This window comes from Rhinatrema bivittatum, chromosome 11, assembly GCF_901001135.1.
Source record: "Rhinatrema bivittatum chromosome 11, aRhiBiv1.1, whole genome shotgun sequence".
NCBI classification, from domain to species: domain Eukaryota; kingdom Metazoa; phylum Chordata; class Amphibia; order Gymnophiona; family Rhinatrematidae; genus Rhinatrema; species Rhinatrema bivittatum.
In genome coordinates, this window is record NC_042625.1 from 5,783,765 (window position 1) to 5,804,856 (window position 21,092).

General features: G+C 48.7%; 1 protein-coding gene across 2 annotated transcripts in view; it reads right to left on the minus strand.

Annotated features, from left to right (window-relative positions):
- GAL3ST1 (galactose-3-O-sulfotransferase 1) overlaps positions 1–21,092 on the minus strand; it is a 112,897-nt gene that overhangs the window by 17,593 nt on the left and 74,212 nt on the right. Inside the window, exons 1-2 of one of the 2 annotated variants that reach the window (XM_029571865.1) lie at positions 18,559–18,688; positions 12,373–12,506 (exon numbers count right to left, since the gene is read on the minus strand). In XM_029571865.1, coding sequence (XP_029427725.1) covers positions 12,373–12,506 — 134 coding nt within the window. In that variant the 5' untranslated portion in view covers positions 18,559–18,688. Of the gene's footprint in view, positions 1–12,372; positions 12,507–18,558; positions 18,689–21,092 lie in introns of those variants that run through there. The other variant, XM_029571864.1, reaches the window with a different exon arrangement.

Genomic DNA, 21,092 nt, shown 5'->3' on the forward strand with positions numbered 1-21,092 from the left:
GAGATCCCGGGACTTTGTTAGGTGCTATATTTCTGTTTCCATTTCTCCAGGTTTTTTTGGGGTTTTCTTTCCAGTTTGTCTCCATATTTGTAATTTGTGGTCTTTCTGTACTTGGTGAAGGTCGATCTTGTGTGTATGACCAAGGGGAGATATTTTAACCTACATGTAGGCACATAAAATACCTCATTTTATTTGATGTGTTTTCTCAATTGGACATACATTGGTGGTGAACTGCTGTCTTTTTATAAGAAGAGCTATTGCGCCTGGTAGTAGAGGGAGTTTGTGTTGCTGTTATCGAGATAACACCAGAATATATTTTTTGTATGGTGAGTTATACGGGGAATGTTCTAGTTGTGCTTTATACCCATTACTGAGGGGTGGGGGTGGGATTAGCCCTGTGACTGTCATGTGTTCAGAGTGTCTTGCATGTAAGGACCATCTATCAGGTGTGTCCCGACAGAAAAAAGGCTGAGAACCACTGCCTTAGTGTATAAGGAGTAATAACAGCTAGAGAGGGGGAGAGCATGCTTCCAGACCTGATAGCACAGGCTGATCCTTTGGAATCATGTAAGATATATATATATATATATATCTATATATCTATAAAACAATTTTATTATCCACCATTACTTCTTCTATATGATCTGATTTTATTTGTTCTATCCTCCTAATGCTCAAATAAACTTACTTTCCTAAGTACCTGGAACCATGATGTACTGAATCAAAGTTTGTGTGTGGCTATTTGTGTAGGGAATAAGCTCCTGGATTCAAGTCCCCAAGTATAATCCCAGTAATTGTGCGTGTTTATATTGGGTAAGCCTCTGAGGTAGTCCTGGGTGCAAGTAGGCGATAAGCCCCTCAGGTGCCCCCAGTGTACACCTCAGTGAGATTAGCCCCCCAGGTCAAAGCCCCTGGGCAGAATGCCAGTGTGCACGGTCTGAACCCAGAACAAAGCATCTCCTTATCTCCTATTCCCTAGGGTGGGTCAGCAAACCTTCATTGTGAGGCTTGGGAGGATCCGCTACCCGAGCCCATCCCTTCTTTGGGCTGTCTAGGACGAAAGGACTGAGATCTTCTGAAAGGTCATCCCTCTGTAGGGACAAAACCGCTTGGAATCCCTGAGACGACCCCTCATATCAAAGGAGTGCAGCAATTGCTTCTTATCCTCTGGCAACTGAGGAACCAGGGATTCCCCCCACCTACTGGCCAGTTTCTCCAACCCACTCCCAATCTAGAGCAAGCCTTTAAAGGGCATTTTCGTAAGATTAGCTTTGGAGGTTGCGTCAGCTGACAAATTTCGCAGCCATAACTGACGCCTGGCCGCTATTACTCAAGCTACTCCTCTGGCCAAGGTACTATCAAAATTGCAGCCTGCATCTGCTAAAAAGGTGGTGGCAGGTTCCATAACTGCCCTGGAATTCTCTCCAGAATCATCAACCTCCTGAGAGAGAAGCAGACAAGAGCGAGCCACCAGGGAACAACAGGAGCTATCTGCAATGTCACTGCCACTGCTTCAAATGCTTAAGGTTGGCTTCAGTCCTCCTATCATGCACATCCTTCAAGGCTGCTCCTCCCTCCATGGGGATAGTTATCCGCTTAGAGGTGGCACAGACAAGCGCATCCACTTTCAGAAAACGCAGACGCTCTCTCACCACTGGATCCAGGGGGTCTGACCCCCTTTGAAATTTGCCTCCGGGGCATCCCATTCAAGATCAATCAATTCCTGAATGGCTTCCATAACAGGGCAAAAACAACAGGCTTTATGCAAGGAAACCAAAATTGGATTTTTTTTTGGCTCAGACATGGAATCTGCCCCAGGCACGCCCAGCATCTTCAGTCTGGGAAATCAGGGCCGGCAATTCATCTCTATGAAAGAAGTGCAACATGATCTGATACGGTTTCAGTCCTGGAGGAATTTCCTCATCATCCAGAGAGTCAGGATCTGCCTCATCATCAGTGCCATCTGGATTCCTGTCGGGAATACCTACTGCTAACTGAGGCATGCTTCGGCACTTAAACATAGTACAGGAAGAGGGAGAGGCCACTGGCTGAAGAACTGACCTGACAGGTCTGGATGGGGCTGAGGACTGTGCCTGAAGAAAGGATTGCAATCCTTAAAAAGATTCTACCCAAGAAAAGGCAGAAGGATCCAGGCCAAAACCAGAAGGCACTTGTGCCGGCCCCAATGAGCTGCCATCCCCTGCTGAGGGACCAGTCAAGGGAGTTCCAAGGTCAGGCGATCCTCCGGACAAGTCCTTAACTAGGCCATCATCAGGCTGGGAAGAACCAAGCTTAGTAAAATCAGAGGAAGATAATTCTCCCTGCGCCTGACACATGTTAGAGGGCACTCCAGGCTAAGATGTCCGAATATGACAGGCAACACAGAGAGAAAGGTGCTTAGGTTTCTTGGTCACCGGCGCCAAGAGTCCATCAGTATGCTTAATTAGGTGAGAGAATGTTATGGAGTCTCAATTTAGTGGACCCTTGGGCAGACCTGCAGGAGACTGGGAAGGATGTTCAATGTCTCTAGAATGTGGCAGGCCGGGAGGCAGATATTCAGGCTGGACGTAGAGGTGCTCTTCACCCTGGAAGCTGGTACTCCCCCGGGAGAAGCCTGTAGGAGCCCAACCGCTGGGACCTAGGCGGCTTCACCCTTGGAAGCCGAAGCCTCCCCCGGGAGGAGCCCGTAGGGACCCAGCCACTGGGACTTAGGTGGGTTGTTGATCAGAACTGAGAACTGGAACCAGACTAGAACAGTAGACAAGTACTGTAACAGGACTCGGGTACTGGAACAAGGCAGGCAGGAACTGTAGCAAGACTCGGGTACTGGAACCAGGCAGGAACTGTGCAAGGTTCGGGTACTGGAACGAGGCAGGAACTGTAGCAGGCAAACAGGAACCAAGCAGGTACTGTAGCAGGCAAGCAGGAACCAAGCAGGTACTGTAGCAGGCAAGCAGGAACAGAGCGAGTACCAAGGCAGCTCACTCCGGGGCACAACACAACAGGGAACCAGGAGGTAAACCCGTTGCAAGGCAAAGACTGAGTGTCCGTGGCCGGTTTATCAAGGCAGCGACGTCTGATGTCAGGAACTGGGCGGAGTCACCACTGGCAGGAAACAGACTTGAAAAGCGCCCAAGTGGCGTGCACACGCGCGCCTAGGGGCAGGGCGTCCATAGGAAGCTTCCCGGCGGCACGGCCCCCTCGGGGACGCCACCGAACAGGGCGCAAACCAGGCCTCCAGAAGCGGGAAAAGGTCCAGGAGCTCAGAGGTAAGGGTCTGGTTGTGGCGCTTGCGGCCAGAACCGCAACAATACCTCCCCTCTTACGCACCCTCTTAGCCGGTCCGGGTTTACTTGGGTGGTCCAGATGGAACTGCCGTAATAAGTCCTTGTCGAGGATGTTACTGGCCAGTTCCCAAGAATTATTCTCGGGTCCGCAACCCTCCCAGGCAAGCAAGTACTCCCAGCGGCGTTCATGGAACCAGACATCCAAGATCTCACGTACTTGATACGTAACATCGTCCGGTACTGACGGATCCGATGGTTCAGGAGCCCGGGAGTGGTATCTGTATAAAACAAGAGGCTTCAGCAATGACACATGGAACACGTCATGCATGCACATGGAGGAGGGTAGGCGTAATCGGTATGAGACTGCTCCTACTCGTTTGGCGACTCGAAAAGGCCCACAGAATCTCGGAGCTAGCCTTCGAGACGGAATTCATAGCTGTAGATTTTTAGTACTAAGCCAGTCGCGGTCTCCTGGGAGGAAGATAGGCACTGGCTGACGATGCCTATCCGCCCATTTTTTGGCGGACTGGGCGGCTTTATGGATCTTTCCCTGGATAGAAGTCCATAAGGAAAGAAGCTGGTGGGCTGAAAGTTGCACTGCCAGGAGTGCACTAGGTTCGGGCGAAGGCCGGGGCGGTCGAAGTTGCTTCCCATAGACAATGAGGAAAGGCGAACTTCCAGTAGTAGCATGCGTGTGATTATTATACGAGAACTCCGCCCACGGGAATAGCTTGGCCCAATTATCTTGTCGTTCATTCACGAACGATCGGAGAAAGGTCTTTAAGGTTCGGTTAGTCAGTTCTGTTTGCCCATTACTCTGGGGATGGAATGCAGATGAAAGACTAAGTTGCACACTGAAGCGTTTGCAAAGTGCTTTCCAATATCGAGCAGTAAACTGTGGTCCTCGATTGGAGACTATATCCTGCGAAAGACCATGAAGTCTAAAGTTATGCTGAGCGAAAAGGTTGGCTAGATCATGTGCAGAAGGCAACTTTGGCAAGGGGACAAAGTGCGCCATCTTGGAGAATCGGTCTATGGTTACCCAAATGACTGAATTACCTCCTGAGACGGGAAGGTCCAAGACAAAGTCGGTGGAGATGTGTGTCCAAGGCTCCACCGGAATGGGTAATGGTTGCAACAGACCCCTGGGCTTCTCGGTGCAGGTAGGGCAAGAGCCCACAAAGGTTTGGACGTCCTGTCTCACCGTCGGCCACCAGTAGAATCGGTTCAAGAAGTCTAAGGTCCCCTTACAGCCAGCATGGCCCCCAGTGAGGGAGTCATGGGCCCAAGTGAGAACTGTTCTCTGGGAGCGACATGGAACAACGGTCTTCCCTTGGGAGGACACCAAGGTTGCTGCAAGGCTCACTTTCACAGGATCCAAAATGTACTGGGGAGTGTCAGGAGTCTCTTCGACCTCAGAGGAGTGCAAGAGCGTGTCGGCTCGAACATTCTTAGAGCCAGATCGGTAGCGTAGAGTAAAGTCGAACTGAACAAAAAACAGCGACCATCGGGCTTGCCTTGGGTTCAGGCTTTGGGCTTGCTTCAAGAATGCTAAGTTTTTGTGGTTGGTGTATATCGTAACCGGATGGTTGGCTTCCTCCAACCACTGTCTCCATTCCTCCAGGGCAAGTTTCACGGCTAGCAACTCTTTATCACCAACACAGTAGTTGCTCTCTGCCGGCGAGAATTTCTTCGAGAAATATGAACAGGGTAACAATTGTCCAGAATCAGAGTACTGGCTCAGCACGGCCCCCACGGCCACATTGGAGGCATCGACTTCCACCACAAAGGGCCGGCTGGGGTCCGGATGACGAAGGCAGGTGTCTAACAAGAACGCTTCCTTGAGGGCCTCGAAGGCTTGGCAGGCGGGAACAGGCCAATCCACCACGTTGGCCCCCTTTCGGGTGAGGGCAGTCAACGGGGCCAATTCTTAATTGCCGCCACTTTCTCAGGATCCATTTGAAAGCCTGTTGCAGAGATTATGTAGCCCAGGAACGGCAGGGACGTCTTCTCGAAACTACATTTTTTAAGTTTCGTGTACAGACCATGCTCCCTAAGTATTTGGAGCACTTGACGGACATGCTGACGGTGTGAAGGCAGGTCCTGGGAGTAGACTAGCACATCATCGAGGTAGACGATTACGCAGGTGTTCAGAAGGTCCCGTAACACCTCATTCATAAGGTGCTGGAACACCGCCGGAGCATTACATAAGCCGAAAGGCATCACAAGATACTCGTAATGCCCGTCTCTGGTATTAAAAGCGGTTTTCCACTCATCTCCGGGACGAATTCTGACTAAGTTGTAAGCACCTCGTAAGTCCAACTTTGTGAAAATCTTCGCTCCCTGGAGCCTATCGAGGAGCTCCGGGATCAGCGGGAGCGGGTAATGATCTCGCTTGGTAATGGAATTTAGGCCTCGATAGTCTATATACGGTCTCAGCGAACCATCCTTCTTGCTGACAAAGAAGAAGCCTGCCCCTGCAGGCGACTTGGATGGGCGAATAAACCCCTTGGCCAGATTCTCTGAAATATACTTGGACATGGCCCGGGTTTCAGGTAATGATAAGGGTCTTGGAAAAAACGTTCGTAAAGTCCCCATTAGGTGCAGGAGGACCTAGGGCAGAGTGCATCAACGGGAGTGCGGGAGCCCTAGGCACTTTCATACAGTTAGCTAGGCAGAAAGGGCTCCACTTGACAATCTGTAGAGTATCCCACCGAATCGTGGGCGAGTGCTTCTGTAACCACGGCAACCCTAGCACCACAGGGTGGACAGCCTTATCCAACACTAGGAAGGCTATCTCCTCCGAATGGATCGCCCCGGTGCGGACAGTAATGGGTGCCCTGGACATCAGGACAAGTCCTGGAAGGAGCATCCCCTGGATGGAGGTAATTTGTAACAGGACCTCCCGTCTATGCGTAGGGATTCGCAACTGGGAGACTAAGTCCTGCAGGATGAAATTACCTCCGGCTCCAGAATCCAGGAATGCAATCGTCTCAATGGACCCTCCAGGGTATTCCAGGGTAACAGGCAAGGTGCATTGAGGAGCTGTAGCACAAGCTAGGAGGAGCTCCTCCCGACCTCCTAGGCTTTGGCGTTTTCCACACGCTCCTGGCAGCGTGCCAAGAAGTGGCCCTTCTGACCACAATACAAACACAACTTCAACGAACGGCGACATTGCCTCTCTTCAGCAGAGACTGGGGTCCGACCCAGCTGCATGGGTTCGCAGGTGGGAGCATCTGGACGAGAAGTCTTAGGAGAAGATGCGGATCTCGCCGACACAGAAGCAGGACTGTGGCGAGAGGAGTGCTGCTCCTTGGCCCATTGTTGTAGGCGGCGGTCAATACGGGCAGTCATCTCTATGAAGGTGTTGAGGTCCTCCGGCAGATCTCGGGCAGCAATCTCATCCTTTATGCGCCCGAAGAGGCCCTCCAGGAAGATGGCCTTAAGACTACCATCCTGCCAACCTACTTCTTGGGCTAAAGTCCGGAATTCCATAGCATAGTCTGCCAAGGAGCGAGCCCCCTGACGGAGTTGCAGCAGATCAGATGTAGCCGTGGCTACTCGGGTGGGCTCATTAAAGGCCTGTCGGAAGTTCGAGATGAACTGTTGTAAGTTCATTAGCGAAGGATCATTGTTTTCCCAAAGGGGAGAAGCCCATATTAAGGCTTTCCCATTAAGGAGGGACAGGATATACGCCACTTTCACCGCATCCGAGGGGAACTGCCGAGGCAACAGAGAGAACTGTACGAAACATTGGTTCAGAAAGCCGCGGCAGGTCCTTAAATCTCCAGCGTAGCGGGAGGGTGCCGGTAGCTGAGTCACAGAAGAGCTGTGTCCCTCAGGGACCCCGCCAGCAGGAGGCAAGGACTCCAGGCGAGAGAACAGCCATTCCACCGTGGCTGCCAGAGTATCAATGCAGCTCTGGTGCTGTAGCATCTGCAGGGCCATCCCGGGCAGATCCGAGGGAGCGGGCACATCCGCCGAGTCCATGGCCTTGCAATCTGTTATGGAGTCTCAATTTAGTGGACCCTTGGGCCTACATGCAGGAGACTGGGAAAGATGTTCAATGTCTCTAGTATGTGGCAGGCCAGGAGGCAGATGTTCAGGCAGGATGTAGAGGTGCTCTTCACCCTGGAAGCTGGTACTCCCCCGGGAGGAGCCCGTAGGAGCCCAACCGCTGGGACTTAGGTGGCTTCACCCTTGAAAGCCGAAGCCCCCTCTCCCCAGGAGGAGCCCGTAGGGACCCGGCCGCTGGGACTTAGGCGGGTTGTTGATCAGGACTGAGAACTGGAACCAGACTAGAACAGTAGACAGGTACTGTAACAGGACTCGGGTACTGGAACCAGGCAGGAACTGTAGCAAGGCTCGGGTACTGGAAACAAGCAGGAACTGCAGCAGGCAAGCAGGAATGGAGCGAGTACCAAGGCAGCTCACTCCGGGGCATGACGCAACAGGGAACCAGGAGGTAAACCCGTTGCAAGGCAAAGACTGAGTGTCCGCGGCCGGCTTATCAAGGCTGCAGCGTCTGATGTCAGGAACTTGGCGGAGTCACCACTGGCGGGAAACGGCCTTGAAAAGCGCCCATGTGGCGCGAGTGCGCGTCTAGGAGCAGGGCATCCATGGGAAGCTTCCTGGCGACGCGGCCCCTGCGGGGATGCCGCCGAACAGGGCGCAAACCAGGCCTCCAGAAGCGGGAATAGGTCCAGGAGCTCGGAGGTAAGGGTCTGGTCGCAGCGCTCGCGGCCAGAACCGCAACAGTGAAGATGTGCATTCAGCCGATTCTCGCTGAAAAAATTTAGGAGCACAAAAGTTAGGCGCCCCAAGTCTATGAGCTGCAAAACTAAGCGCACCATCATCATCATGCCAAACCTGGGCACACAACCAATATGTGTGAGAATGTGCGCTCAGGCAGCGCGCCCCAAAGAAACTGGGCACACAATTTGGACACACCCTTCCAAACCGACAGTCCTGTAGAGAGCAGCTGAATGTGCAGAAAAGTATGCGAAAATGCCGCCACGGCCTACCAAATGGTGCACAGGAAAAAGCCTAACAGCGGGGCCTAGCCCACTCAGGCTACTCATTCCGCCAGGCTGTCCAGTTCCCTTAACTCCCACGGGAGAGGGAAGGAACAGTGCACTGAGCACTGAGACTGGAGGAAGTCCTACACAACCCCTCTACTCTGTTTCTGACTTTCTTTTTTTTTTTTTTAACTTACCTGAGCTCAGCCATTCCCGGCTGAGTATTGAGATGGTATCCAGCTGTGGGGGGGGGGGGGGGCATATGCCGTGACCGTCGTGCTCGGCTTCCTGCATCTGCTGCCTTTCAGCAGTTCAAACAGCTAAGTTCATGCCGGCTGAAAAACCATCTACCAGACCAAAGCACACATCTGAGGGACCATGGAAATCACCTCAGGAATTCTCTCCTGGGGGAGGGACCATTTGGTATCACCGCAGGAGAGCGGGGTGTTTTATTCATTTTTTCTTATATTTGTCCTATCAAAATCTAAAGCAATCCCCATTAGGGAAATGCATGTCCACCATCTGCTGGAGACAAAGGATACTGGTGGGCTGTCATCACTGCAGGGGTATATATACTGTGACGTCAGTTTGCTCTGTCTCCATCTGCTGGTAGGGGAGCATAACTCACTGGTCCTGAACCCATCTGTGTGTGCTAGGAAAGTAATATTTTTACCTCATAAGACAGTACTTTGAATGAACTTTTTAATGTAAAATCTGTTATAAATGCACAATTTTTAATTCTGTAGGGGGAGGGAGGGACTGGGGGGGGGGGGGGGTGTTCAAGGCTGTAAGATTCACTTAAGGCATCTGATACCCTTGCACCAGCCCTAGCTGTACTGGCTTCATGTGGAAATATAAGATTCTGGAGCTGTGCTGCTCTGGGTCCTGTGGTTTTCCCCGGTCTCAGCCAGGGATTAATTTTTCTTTTTCTTTTTAAGCCCTGGAAGAATAGCCATGGATCACGTTTGGTCTCTCCCTTCCCTCCCCTAGAGTAGGTAGGCAGTGCAGAACCTGGGGGATCATAAAAGCAGAAGACACTATAGTACATGGTGAATGGGAATGCGCTGGAGTGGTGGCAGGGGCACGGAGGCAAGCTACAGTCATAGAAAGGATTGGGCTGAGCCAAGAGGAAGCGTCTGTGCAGAGTTTGGGAAGGCTCTCAGGGTCAGCTGTGGAACCAGTGAGTCTCCTGGAATGGGAATGCCAAGAAGAGGTGGAGGTGGAAATGGCAAAGTGAGAGGCCTGCTGCAGGCTATGGAAGCAAAACTTTTTATATAATGATGTGGCAGTACTTGAGTGGGGGCACCCACAGTGTGAACATGTGAGCAGCAGCACAACCATGAAATGTGTGTGTGTGTGTGTGTGGGGGGGGGGGGGAGGGTTGTTTTTTTCCTCTGACACTGACACCCACACACACTTTCTCTATGACACACCCATGCTCTACGAGCGAGTGCGTGTGTTTGTATGTCTTTGTGTCATAGAGAGAAACACCACACCTACCTTTTTCTCAGACATAGTTAGTATCTGAGCTTGTAGGTGTTTATGTTTGAGGGCCTATGGGGCCGATGCAATATTTTTTGAACGCCTGCACATCCCCTCTCTTGGGTGCTCGATCTCATATTCTAATGAGCTGGCGCGTTAAAAGGGATGCCCAACGGATAATTTGCGGTTCCCTAGCGCGTCCATGCCATCGAGCACCCAGGAGAAGTGGCTGTGCGCAGGAAGGAAATGGACACTCAGTTTTCTGAGCGTCCCTTTTCATAACCTGACCGCTGTCAAGTTTTGGTTTTTTTTGTTGCAACTTTCTGTGTTTCCTCCTGGGCTGGTGTTAATTCTTGATCACTAAAATGTGTGCGTCAGCCGCACATGTTTTATTAAAATCAGGGTACTAGCTAATACCCTCATCAACTTGGCATTTGCATGTGATGAGCAAAATTAGCTATAGGCTGGAATAGATGCGCCTATCCCGATATTGCATTGGGCATATATCTAGCGTGTCCAAAACGCATGACCAAGCTGGCATTTAGCAGTGCGCTGAGCTCAGCACCTAATATTGCATCGGCCCCTATGTGCATGTCTGAAAGTGGATGGCAGTGTGGTCGTCACATTACTTGGCAATTGGTTCAAGAGCTGGTGGTTGGCAAGAGACTAATACCAGACCAAGAATCCAAGATCTCTCTCTCTCTCTCTCTCTCTATATATATATGAGAGATGTAACCAAACTTGAGGGTGGAGGGCAACCGATTGCATGGATAGAAGGTGACTTCAGCTCTCCCCAGTTCTAGGGTGTGCTCTATTTATTTATTTATTTATTTATTTATTTGATGAGTTTTATATACCGTTATTCGGTTGAGCGCACTGTTAGCCCCTGTTTGGCCGCATGTTTTTGACATGCTGTTATTACCCCTTATTCAGTAAGGGGTAATAGGGGTAGATTTTCAAAGGGTTACGCATGTAATATATGCGCTAACCCTTAAAAAACCCTCCTGCATGCGCCGAGCCTATTTTGCATAGGCTCGGCGGTGCGCGCAAGTCCTGGGACGCACGTATCTTCCGGGGCTTTTAAAAAGGGGCGGGAAGGGGGCGTGGGCGTAGATCCGGGGGCGGTCCGGGGGTGGCTGTGCTGAGGGATGGCGTAAATACATGAAATAAGGTGGGGGGGGATTTAGGTAGGGCTGGGGGGTGGGTTAGATAGGGGAAGGTGGGGGGAGGCAGAAGGAAAGTTCCCTCTGAGGCTGCTCCGATTTTGGAGCAGCCTCAGAGGGAATGGAGAAAGCCATCGGGGCTTCCCTAGGGCTCGGCACGCGCAAGGTGCATAAGTGTGCACCCCTTTGCATGCACCAACCCCGGATTTTATAACATGCGCTCATGTTATAAAATCAGGTGTACATTTGTGTGTGCCGGGTAGCGCGCACAAATGTACCCCGTGCGCGCTGGTTTCAAAATCTGCCCCATAGTGCTCATCACATGCAAATGCATGTGATGAGCCTATTAGGTAGTCAACCACAATACAGAAAGCAAAATGTGCGGCCAAAGGCAGGAGTTAATTTCAGACAGCACCAGGCAAGTGTACAGAAAAGCAGAAAAAACTGCTTTTCTGTACACCCTCCGACTTAATCTCATAGCAATATTAAGTCAGAGGCCCCCCCCCAAAAAAATATCTGCCTGCGGCTGGCGGGTTGGAAGACGGACGCTCAATTTTGCCGGCATCCGTGTTCCGAACCTATGGCTGTCAGCGGGTTCGACAACCGACGCCAGTAAAATTAAGCATCGGCTGTCAGACCCGCTGACAGCCGCCGCTTCCACCAATAAGGAGGTGCTAGGGACTGAAAAGGAGAAAGGAAAGAATGACAAATGAACCAAATAAATTATCCAGAAATACACAAAGGTTGGAAAAATAAACTGTACATGTATCTGAGGTGGCATCAATAAAGAAAGTGATGTTATGCTTAAATTCACTTTATATATTGACTTCCTCTCATATATATCTCTCTTTGTTTTTGGCCTGCTAGCTCCTCCTTTCTTCCAGCTGAGTCTGAACCAGTGCTTGGATTCTGCCATCCTGACCCTTCATTTGCAATTACCTGGGTATTTCCCCCTTATTATAATAGACCCATCCTGCCCCTACTGTTCACAGTTTGGTCATTTCAGCAATGATGCTGAGGCCAGCGGCCATGTACCAGGGCTCCTTTCCAGAACTCGGTATCATGGACTCCAAATGCGACCACCAGACGTTGCTTTTATGGATGACCATCACTCCCTTCCCTACTGCAGAGACTGTGGATGCTGCCTCCGCAGCATCATCAGCCCTCGCTGGCCTGGGGTGAAGGAGGCCCAATCCAGGGATTGAACCAGGGCCCTTCCATAAGACAGCACAGTGTACTGCCACTGAGTCGCTCCTATGTATGTAAATGTAAGTAAACGAATGCAAATGCACCCCAGAACTTTCTACCCATTGCTGCAGATTCTAACCCTGAGATGCTGCAGGAAACTGGGAGCCTTGGTAGAGGGTGTTCTTGGGGATTGTACATAACGAGCTGCATGTACCCAGATTGATTAGCACTCACTCGCTCATGCTAAATTGCATGGGTGGGACAACGTAGGAGTACAGCAGCAGCATGAAGCTGGTCAGAAGAGCACCCAGGATGAGTCCTTTGCACATGGAGTGCCAATTCTTCCCCTTCGGTAGTGCCAAAGACATCTGCAAGTCAAAGAGAAAGAGAAGAGTATTACTGCTGGACCTTTACATCCTCAAGCAGCAAGAGAGCAGGCAAGAGAAAAACAGAGAAAGCAGGAAGGAGAAAAGAAACAGCTAAAAATGAATCCATCAAGCCCACAAACTTAGCTTTTTCCTCATAGAATGCTGATCCCGGGTAAATCTGAACGATTAGCAAGACCAGAAACAGAGACGAGCAAGGTTATCTGAAGGTCCTTGGGGGTGGCCTGGTGATTAGGAACAGACTGGGAACCGGAAGACTTGGGTTCACACCCTGCTTCTGCAGCTGACACTTGTATTTCCCATTGCCTTAAATGCCCTCCTAAAATGTAAGTTCTCTCTGGCAGAACTCACTGCAACTATATGCTCTGGTTCAGGGCACTATATACTGCAAATGCCAAAATAATCTACGTCTTTAATGCTGGGATATTTGTATGGGCAGGAACCTTCAGCAGGCGATGATGGAGCAAAGCGCCCTGCTGCACTTTTGAGTTTTATCACAAATTTTTCTAGTGAATTTTAGGACCCATAAAAGGAACCGGATAGACTGCACTAGAAAGTGAGGTCTTCCATTTATCACCACAAGTGCAGCACAGGCAGGGTCGTCTCTAGGCCAGTGCAAACAACACATTCGAACCTGGCCTTGTGGTGACTGCACCTGCACAGGCCTAAAGAAGACACTGCAATGCAGGGCCAGTGAGAGAAACCAAGTGCAGAGCCGGCTTTCGGGAGACAGTGAAGGGCGGTGGCGGCACCGAAAAAATGTCTCCTGCCTGGGGCCCTGCTTTACCTTTTGCTCCAGCATCCCATCTTCACTGGAGGCTATGTTTCATAGGTGCTGTGCTTAGGTAACGTTTCTGGAGTGGCAGGAAGTACTTTTGCTTCTCCTGTGACTCACTGGAAGGCAGGAGAAGGGCTGCAGCAGTAGGCATGATCAGCAGTGCTTCCTCCTGTACCCACGGCTCCTCCAGACCTGCTGCTTATCTGGCACCAGTGTGTCTTCGAAACTTCACTGGTGATGGTAGAGAGAGAGACGGCTCGATCTGCAAAGTGGAGTCCTGGCCAGATCCTCCACATGGTAATGCACAGCGCCTGGGTGCGGATTTAGGCCTAGGATGTCAGGGTGAAGAGGAGCCTTCCCCCTCTTTAGGACCATGCATCACTGCCACTCTGGCCCAATACCCCCACTGAGTTCAAAGGTGGGAACTTCACCTTCACCCTCCTGACTTCTCTACGGGCATCAAAATCTTAAATCCGGCCCTGACAGCATTGCTACTGAGCCAGCCCTCCCAGCCTCAACTTTTGTAAATGCAAAATTAATATAAAAAGTAATAGAGAAGCTACTAAAAATATTACTACAAAATAGGTTTTCTTGATTGTCAAGAGCAGTCAGCTAGAACTCGCAGTTCTCAGACTTAACAAATGCATGCAAAAGTCCATCTCAGTGGCCTGAATGAGTCTGTCCAAAGTGGTAAAAAAATATTAACCAGAAAACAGAGTGAGACATAGCACATTAAACAGATTCTTTCACGGGCTCTTCCATCAGTTCTTATAAGCACAGGTATTAACCTATTCTGGTTTGGTTAGTGATGGGATGTGGAGGGGAGGGGGATGAAAAAAATCATGCATCGTGATTTGTCAGGCTGCATCATGTGATCATACATCGACCTCCTTCAATGTACTGTCACAGCCTACCCCATGTAACGACATAATTGCCAGGAACCTAGCAGCCTTTGAAAGGAGACCTGCTGCTGGCTCTATAAGATATATACATTCAGCACTACGCACTTTATCCTGCTGAATATAAGATATGTACATTCAGCACTACGCACTTTATCCTGCTGAATATAAGATATGTACATTCAGCACTACGCACTTTATCCTGCTGAATATAAGATATGTACATTCAGCACTACGCACTTTATCCTGCTGAATATAAGATATTATACATTCAGCACTACGCACTTTATCCTGCTGAATATAAGATATGTACATTCAGCACTACGCACTTTATCCTGCTGAATATAAGATATATACATTCAGCACTACGCACTTTATCCTGCTGAATATAAGATATGTACATTCAGCACTACGCACTTTATCCTGCTGAATATAAGATATGTACATTCAGCACTACGCACTTTATCCTGCTGAATATAAGATATGTACATTCAGCACTACGCACTTTATCCTGCTGAATATAAGATATATACATTCAGCACTACGCACTTTATCCTGCTGAATATAAGATATGTACATTCAGCACTACGCACTTTATCCTGCTGAATATAAGATATGTACATTCAGCACTACGCACTTTATCCTGCTGAATATAAGATATGTACATTCAGCACTACGCACTTTATCCTGCTGAATATAAGATATGTACATTCAGCACTACGCACTTTATCCTGCTGAATATAAGATATTATACATTCAGCACTACGCACTTTATCCTGCTGAATATAAGATATGTACATTCAGCACTACGCACTTTATCCTGCTGAATATAAGATATGTACATTCAGCACTAGGCACTTTATCCTGCTGAATATAAGATATGTACATTCAGCACTAGGCACTTTATCCTGCTGAATATAAGATATGTACATTCAGCACTAGGCACTTTATCCTGCTGAATATAAGATATGTACATTCAGCACTCCGCACTTTATCCTGCTGAATATAAGATATGTACATTCAGCACTCCGCACTTTATCCTGCTGAATATAAGATATGTACATTCAGCACTCCGCACTTTATCCTGCTGAATATAAGATATGTACATTCAGCACTCCGCACTTTATCCTGCTGAATATAAGATATGTACATTCAGCACTCCGCACTTTATCCTGCTGAATATAAGATATGTACATTCAGCACTCCGCACTTTATCCTGCTGAATATAAGATATGTACATTCAGCACTCCGCACTTTATCCTGCTGAATATAAGATATGTACATTCAGCACTACGCACTTTATCCTGCTGAATATAAGATATGTACATTCAGCACTCCGCACTTTATCCTGCTGAATATAAGATATATACATTCAGCACTCCGCACTTTATCCTGCTGAATATAAGATATATACATTCAGCACTCCGCACTTTATCCTGCTGAATATAAGATATGTACATTCAGCACTCCGCACTTTATCCTGCTGAATATAAGATATGTACATTCAGCACTCCGCACTTTATCCTGCTGAATATAAGATATGTACATTCAGCACTCCGCACTTTATCCTGCTGAATATAAGATATGTACATTCAGCACTACGCACTTTATCCTGCTGAATATAAGATATGTACATTCAGCACTACGCACTTTATCCTGCTGAATATAAGATATGTACATTCAGCACTACGCACTTTATCCTGCTGAATACAAGATATGTACATTCAGCACTACGCACTTTATCCTGCTGAATACAAGATATGTACATTCAGCACTACGCACTTTATCCTGCTGAATACAAGATATGTACATTCAGCACTACGCACTTTATCCTGCTGAATATAAGATATGTACATTCAGCACTACGCACTTTATCCTGCTGAATATAAGATATGTACATTCAGCACTCCGCACTTTATCCTGCTGAATATAAGATATGTACATTCAGCACTCCGCACTTTATCCTGCTGAATATAAGATATGTACATTCAGCACTCCGCACTTTATCCTGCTGAATATAAGATATGTACATTCAGCACTCCGCACTTTATCCTGCTGAATATAAGATATATACATTCAGCACTCCGCACTTTATCCTGCTGAATATAAGATATGTACATTCAGCACTCCGCACTTTATCCCGCTGAATATAAGATATATACATTCAGCACTACGCACCTTATCCTGCTGAATTTGCACATTCCAGCACCTCTGTTGCTGTACTGTCGCCTATTGCCATTACTGGGAGGAATCAGAGGTGTTCCTGGGGCTTTCCACATGATGACATCATTGTCAGGAGCCTAGTGGCCCTTTAAAAGAGACCCATTGCTGGCGAGGCTGCCCATGGTGGGCCACAGGCAAAGGGCCTACCCCTTCGTGGACCGGCATGGACTACAAAACCCTGATTGTGATAAGGTTTGGGCTAACTGTATTTATTTATTTATTTAATATTTGTTGCTTGGAAATGAAAGATGTAAATGGTTGGGAGTCATTGAAAGCTTGCTATGTGGGAGTACATGAGTGATTTGAGATTGTAATCCTTTTTTATAGGGAGAGAGATTTAATTCTGTAATTGTTATTAACACCTATATTGCAATGAGGTGGTTGGTCACTGTATTGTTTATGCAGGGCTTAATTTGTAGACAAAAAGTTAGTGGAGCTGTGGCAGGGGATGAGATGGGTTGGGCCAGGGCCAGGTGTGACCTGTGTAAAGGGGTAGGTGTGAACTCTCTCTCTCACGCACACACCTGAACACTCTCTTCACACTCAACGTGCTGGATGAGCACTGGTAGGGAAAGGATGGCTGGGGGGTTGGGGATGCAGGGTCACTGGGGTAAGGAGAAGGCAGATGGAAAGGGTCTCCCTCTCTCTAACCCCCTCTTGCTCTCTGTCCTGGTGATCCTGATCCTCCAGCCTCCCCTATCCCCTCCATAAATTGTTCAGTGGTCCTAAAGCTCCTACGTTTAACCCCCTCTTCCCTGTAAAATCACTTTCCATCAATTCTCCTCAGCTAGTAAAGAACAGGCCTCCTCTTCAAGTCAGAATCAGCTGGATGGGAGCAATGTCCATTTATTTAAAAATATTTATAATCCGCAAATGAGGGAATATATAGGAAACTCCCCCAGAACACCGTAAAGGAGCAGCCATGCCTATCTGACCCGGTCCTTCTTAACAACTAGTTTAGCAAGGGATTATGATCTCAGGGCAGGGCCTTAACCAGGGGGTTAAGGAGGCCCAAGAGAGAAGGTGGCAGGAAGCCATGGTATAGGCATACCACTTTATGCTTAAGGACTTTGAATTGCTATAACATCTGCAAAGGTAAGCAGCCTTTTGTTCTGTATTTTTGTAAATAAAGAATATCTGTGGGAAGCATCTAGAGTCTGCCTCCCTTTGTCTTCCTGGCTGTTTCCCAAGCCGTGGCCACTGCCCGTTACCATAAAGTCTTGTTCTCAGTGGGATACATCATAATACAAGACAAATTTAAAAAGATACAATATAATAAAAATACAGTCATAATACAGCAACGAAAACACAAAACAAATACATCTTAAGTATATTATAAAAGCAACAATGACATTTTTCTTTAGTTACAAAATTGAAACAGTGGAAACAGGAAAACTTTCACTTTCTTTTGAAAAGTCAAACATTTCAGTAAGCAAATTTCAGCAGGAAGGGTATTGTATAGAAAAGAGGTGGCCACTACAAATGTGAATCGCTATCAAACTGACTATTTTTATAGAGGGTATTGTCAAGAACATCTCCCAAGAGTGTATATGGGCAGAAGAATAAACACATATGGTAGTATGAATAGATTCTGGAACAGTATTGTGTAGTGTTATAAAGACTAGTATAAGAATCTTGAATTTAATTTGCAAACCAATTGAAACCAATGAAGATAAAAATCTTACGGGATAACATTGGTACATTCTTACGAGATAACACTGGTACAATCTTACGGGATAACATTGGTACATTCATAACATTGGTACTATGAGATTTCTGAAACAAGTATTGTTTAAGGTGCAAAAAAGCATGGTCATTAAGAAACTCTTGAAGTTGTTGCAAGACTATTTTTTTCCAGCAACTTCGTCAAGAAAGTAGATTGGAGATAGGACGATAGTTACAAGCCAGCTTTGGATCCAATACATGGTTTTTAAATTTAGATAGCCCAATGCTTTCTTTAGACATGTTGTTGTACTCGGGGGAACAGTGGACCCTTGGGCCGGCCTGGAAGAGGAGAGTTCTTACTGGAAAGGCCGGGTGGCAGAGCTGGAGCTGGTGATGCGAGGTCTCCACCCACGCGGACCCTGGGTCCCCCCCAGGAGGAGCCGGTAGGGGCCGGGCCGCAGGGACTTACTTCCGGAGGCTGGGGTGTCGATGGTACTGCTATAGCGGCAGAGTAGGGGCACTAGGCAGTGGTCCAGGCCTAGGAGGCAGCAGCAGGGTTGATAGACGAAGCCAGGAAAGTCAGGGGCAATCCGAGGTCGTGGCAGGCAGCGATTAGGAGTATCAGGAACAAACCGGAGTCAGGAACCAGGTATCAGCAGCAGAGCCGGAGGGCAGAGGCAAGAGCAGTCAAGAGCGGATCCGAGGTCATGGCAGGCAGCGATCAGGAGTATCAGGAACAAACCAGAGTCAGGAACCAGGTATCAGCAGCAGAGCCGGAGGGCAGAGGCAAGAGCAGTCAAGAGCGGATCCGAGGTCATGGCAGGCAGCGATCAGGAGTATCAGGAACAAACCAGAGTCAGGAACCAGGTATCAGCAGCAGAGCCGGAGGGCAGAGGCAAGAGCAGTCAAGATCAGATCCGAGGTCGTGGCAGGCAGCGATCAGGTGTATCAGGAACAAACCAGAGTCAGGAACCAGGTATCAGCAGCAGAGCCGGAGGGCAGAGGCAAGAGCAGTCAAGATCAGATCCGAGGTCGTGGCAGGCAGCGATCAGGTGTATCAGGAACAAACCAGAGTCAGGAACCAGGTATCAGCAGCAGAGCCGGAGGGCAGAGGCAAGAGCAGTCAAGAGCGGATCCGAGGTCATGGCAGGCAGCGATCAGGAGTATCAGGAACAAACCGGAGTCAGGAACCAGGTATCAGCAGCAGAACAGGAGCGCAACTAATTCACAGCAGGAACCTCATTGCAAGGAGAATCACGGGAGTCAGAGGCCCGGTATAAATATTCTGCCGGTGTCTGACGTCACTCCAGGGCGGTCCAGGACTTCTGGGTGCGGGACCTCAAGTGCCGTGCTTACGCGCGCGCACGCGCGTGGCAGATGCAGTGGGCGGAGTCAGCGGAGCCTTCGGCGGTGTCCCCACGAGGAGACGCCACGGCCATGCGGCCTACTGGGCCAGGGGAGCGGCGTTCCTTACCACGCCTGGAAGGAGGTAAGCGGCCTCGAGCCCAACCGAGGGGAGGTGATCGAGAGCGCAACAGTACCCCAGTACTCTTACGCCCCCTCCTACAAGGTCCAGGTTTTCTGGGATGCTCCAGATGAAATTGTTGAAGGAGAGACTTGTCCAAGATGTTTCAGGCAGGCTCCCAGGTGTTATCCTCATCTCCGCAGTTTTCCCAAGCGAGGAGGTATTCCCAGCGTCGGTTGCAGAAGCGAACGTCCAGCACCTCGCGTACTTAAAAAGTAGGGTCATCAGCCATGGTGTGGACAATGTCTTCTGGTGGCTTGCGGTGGAAGCGAGAGAGCAGAACTGGTTTGAGAAGGGAAACGTGGAACACATTGTGGATACGCATGGAAGATGGAAGCCGGAGATGGTAGGAGACCATTCCCACCCTTTCGGCTACCCGAAATGGTCCACAAAACTTGGGCGCCAACCTTCTCGAAGGCAGTCTTAGATGAATATTCTTAGTACTTAGCCAGACGCGGTCTCCAGGTTGGAACTCTGCTGCTGGGCGATGGTGTTGGTCAGCCACTCGTTTGGCTGTGCGTGAAGCGGCAGAGAGTGTACCTTGGATGGTTTTCCACAAACCTCGTAGACGTTGGATTGATAGCTGGACCGCTGGTAAGGCCGAAGGAGTAGCCAGGGGCAGAGGAGTTTTCAGCTTTTTCCCATAAACGATCTGGAATGGAGAACGTCCAGTGGCAGAGTGGACCTGATTATTGTACGAGAACTCGGCCCAGGATAGAAGCTTGGCCCAATTATTTTGCTTTTCATTTGTAAAGGCTCTGAGAAATGTCTTTAGAGAATGATTCATACGTTCAGCCTGGCCATTGCTTTGGGGGTGGAAGGCTGTGGTGAAGCTGAGTTGGACCTTAAAGCATTTGCACAGGGCCTTCCAGTAGCGGGCTGTGAACTGTGGTCCGCGGTCAGACACAATGTCCTGAGGGAGTCCGTGAAGGCGGAAGACCTGGCTTTTCAAACAAGCCTTCCCGGACAACTCATAACCCCCTCCAAGCCCTGTAACAACGTTACCATTTGGTACTGTAAATAATCATTTTATTTATCTTACCCCCTACAATTCTTTTACTCCTCACTGTTCCTCTTTTTTCTCTCTCCCAGTTATTCTACCCCTGGTTTTTTGTAACTGCTTCCCCCTTGCACTAGTTTAGTTCTACTGTTCAATGCACCCCTTGGTTTGATGTAAACCGACATGATGTGACCTGTTCATGAATGCCGGTATATAAAAAATCTAAATAAATAAATAAATAAATAAATGTATAAATATATTGAAAAGCACCAGGCCAAGTACAGATCCCTGAGGCACTCCACTGTTTACCCTTTTCCACTGAGAAAATTGACCATTTAATCTGTTTCCTGTCTTTTAACCAGTTTGTAATCCACAAAAGGACATCGCCTCCTATCCCATGACTTTTCAGTTTTCTTAAAAGCCTCTCATGAGGGACTTTGTCAAACGCTTTCTGAAAATCCAAATACTCTACATCTAC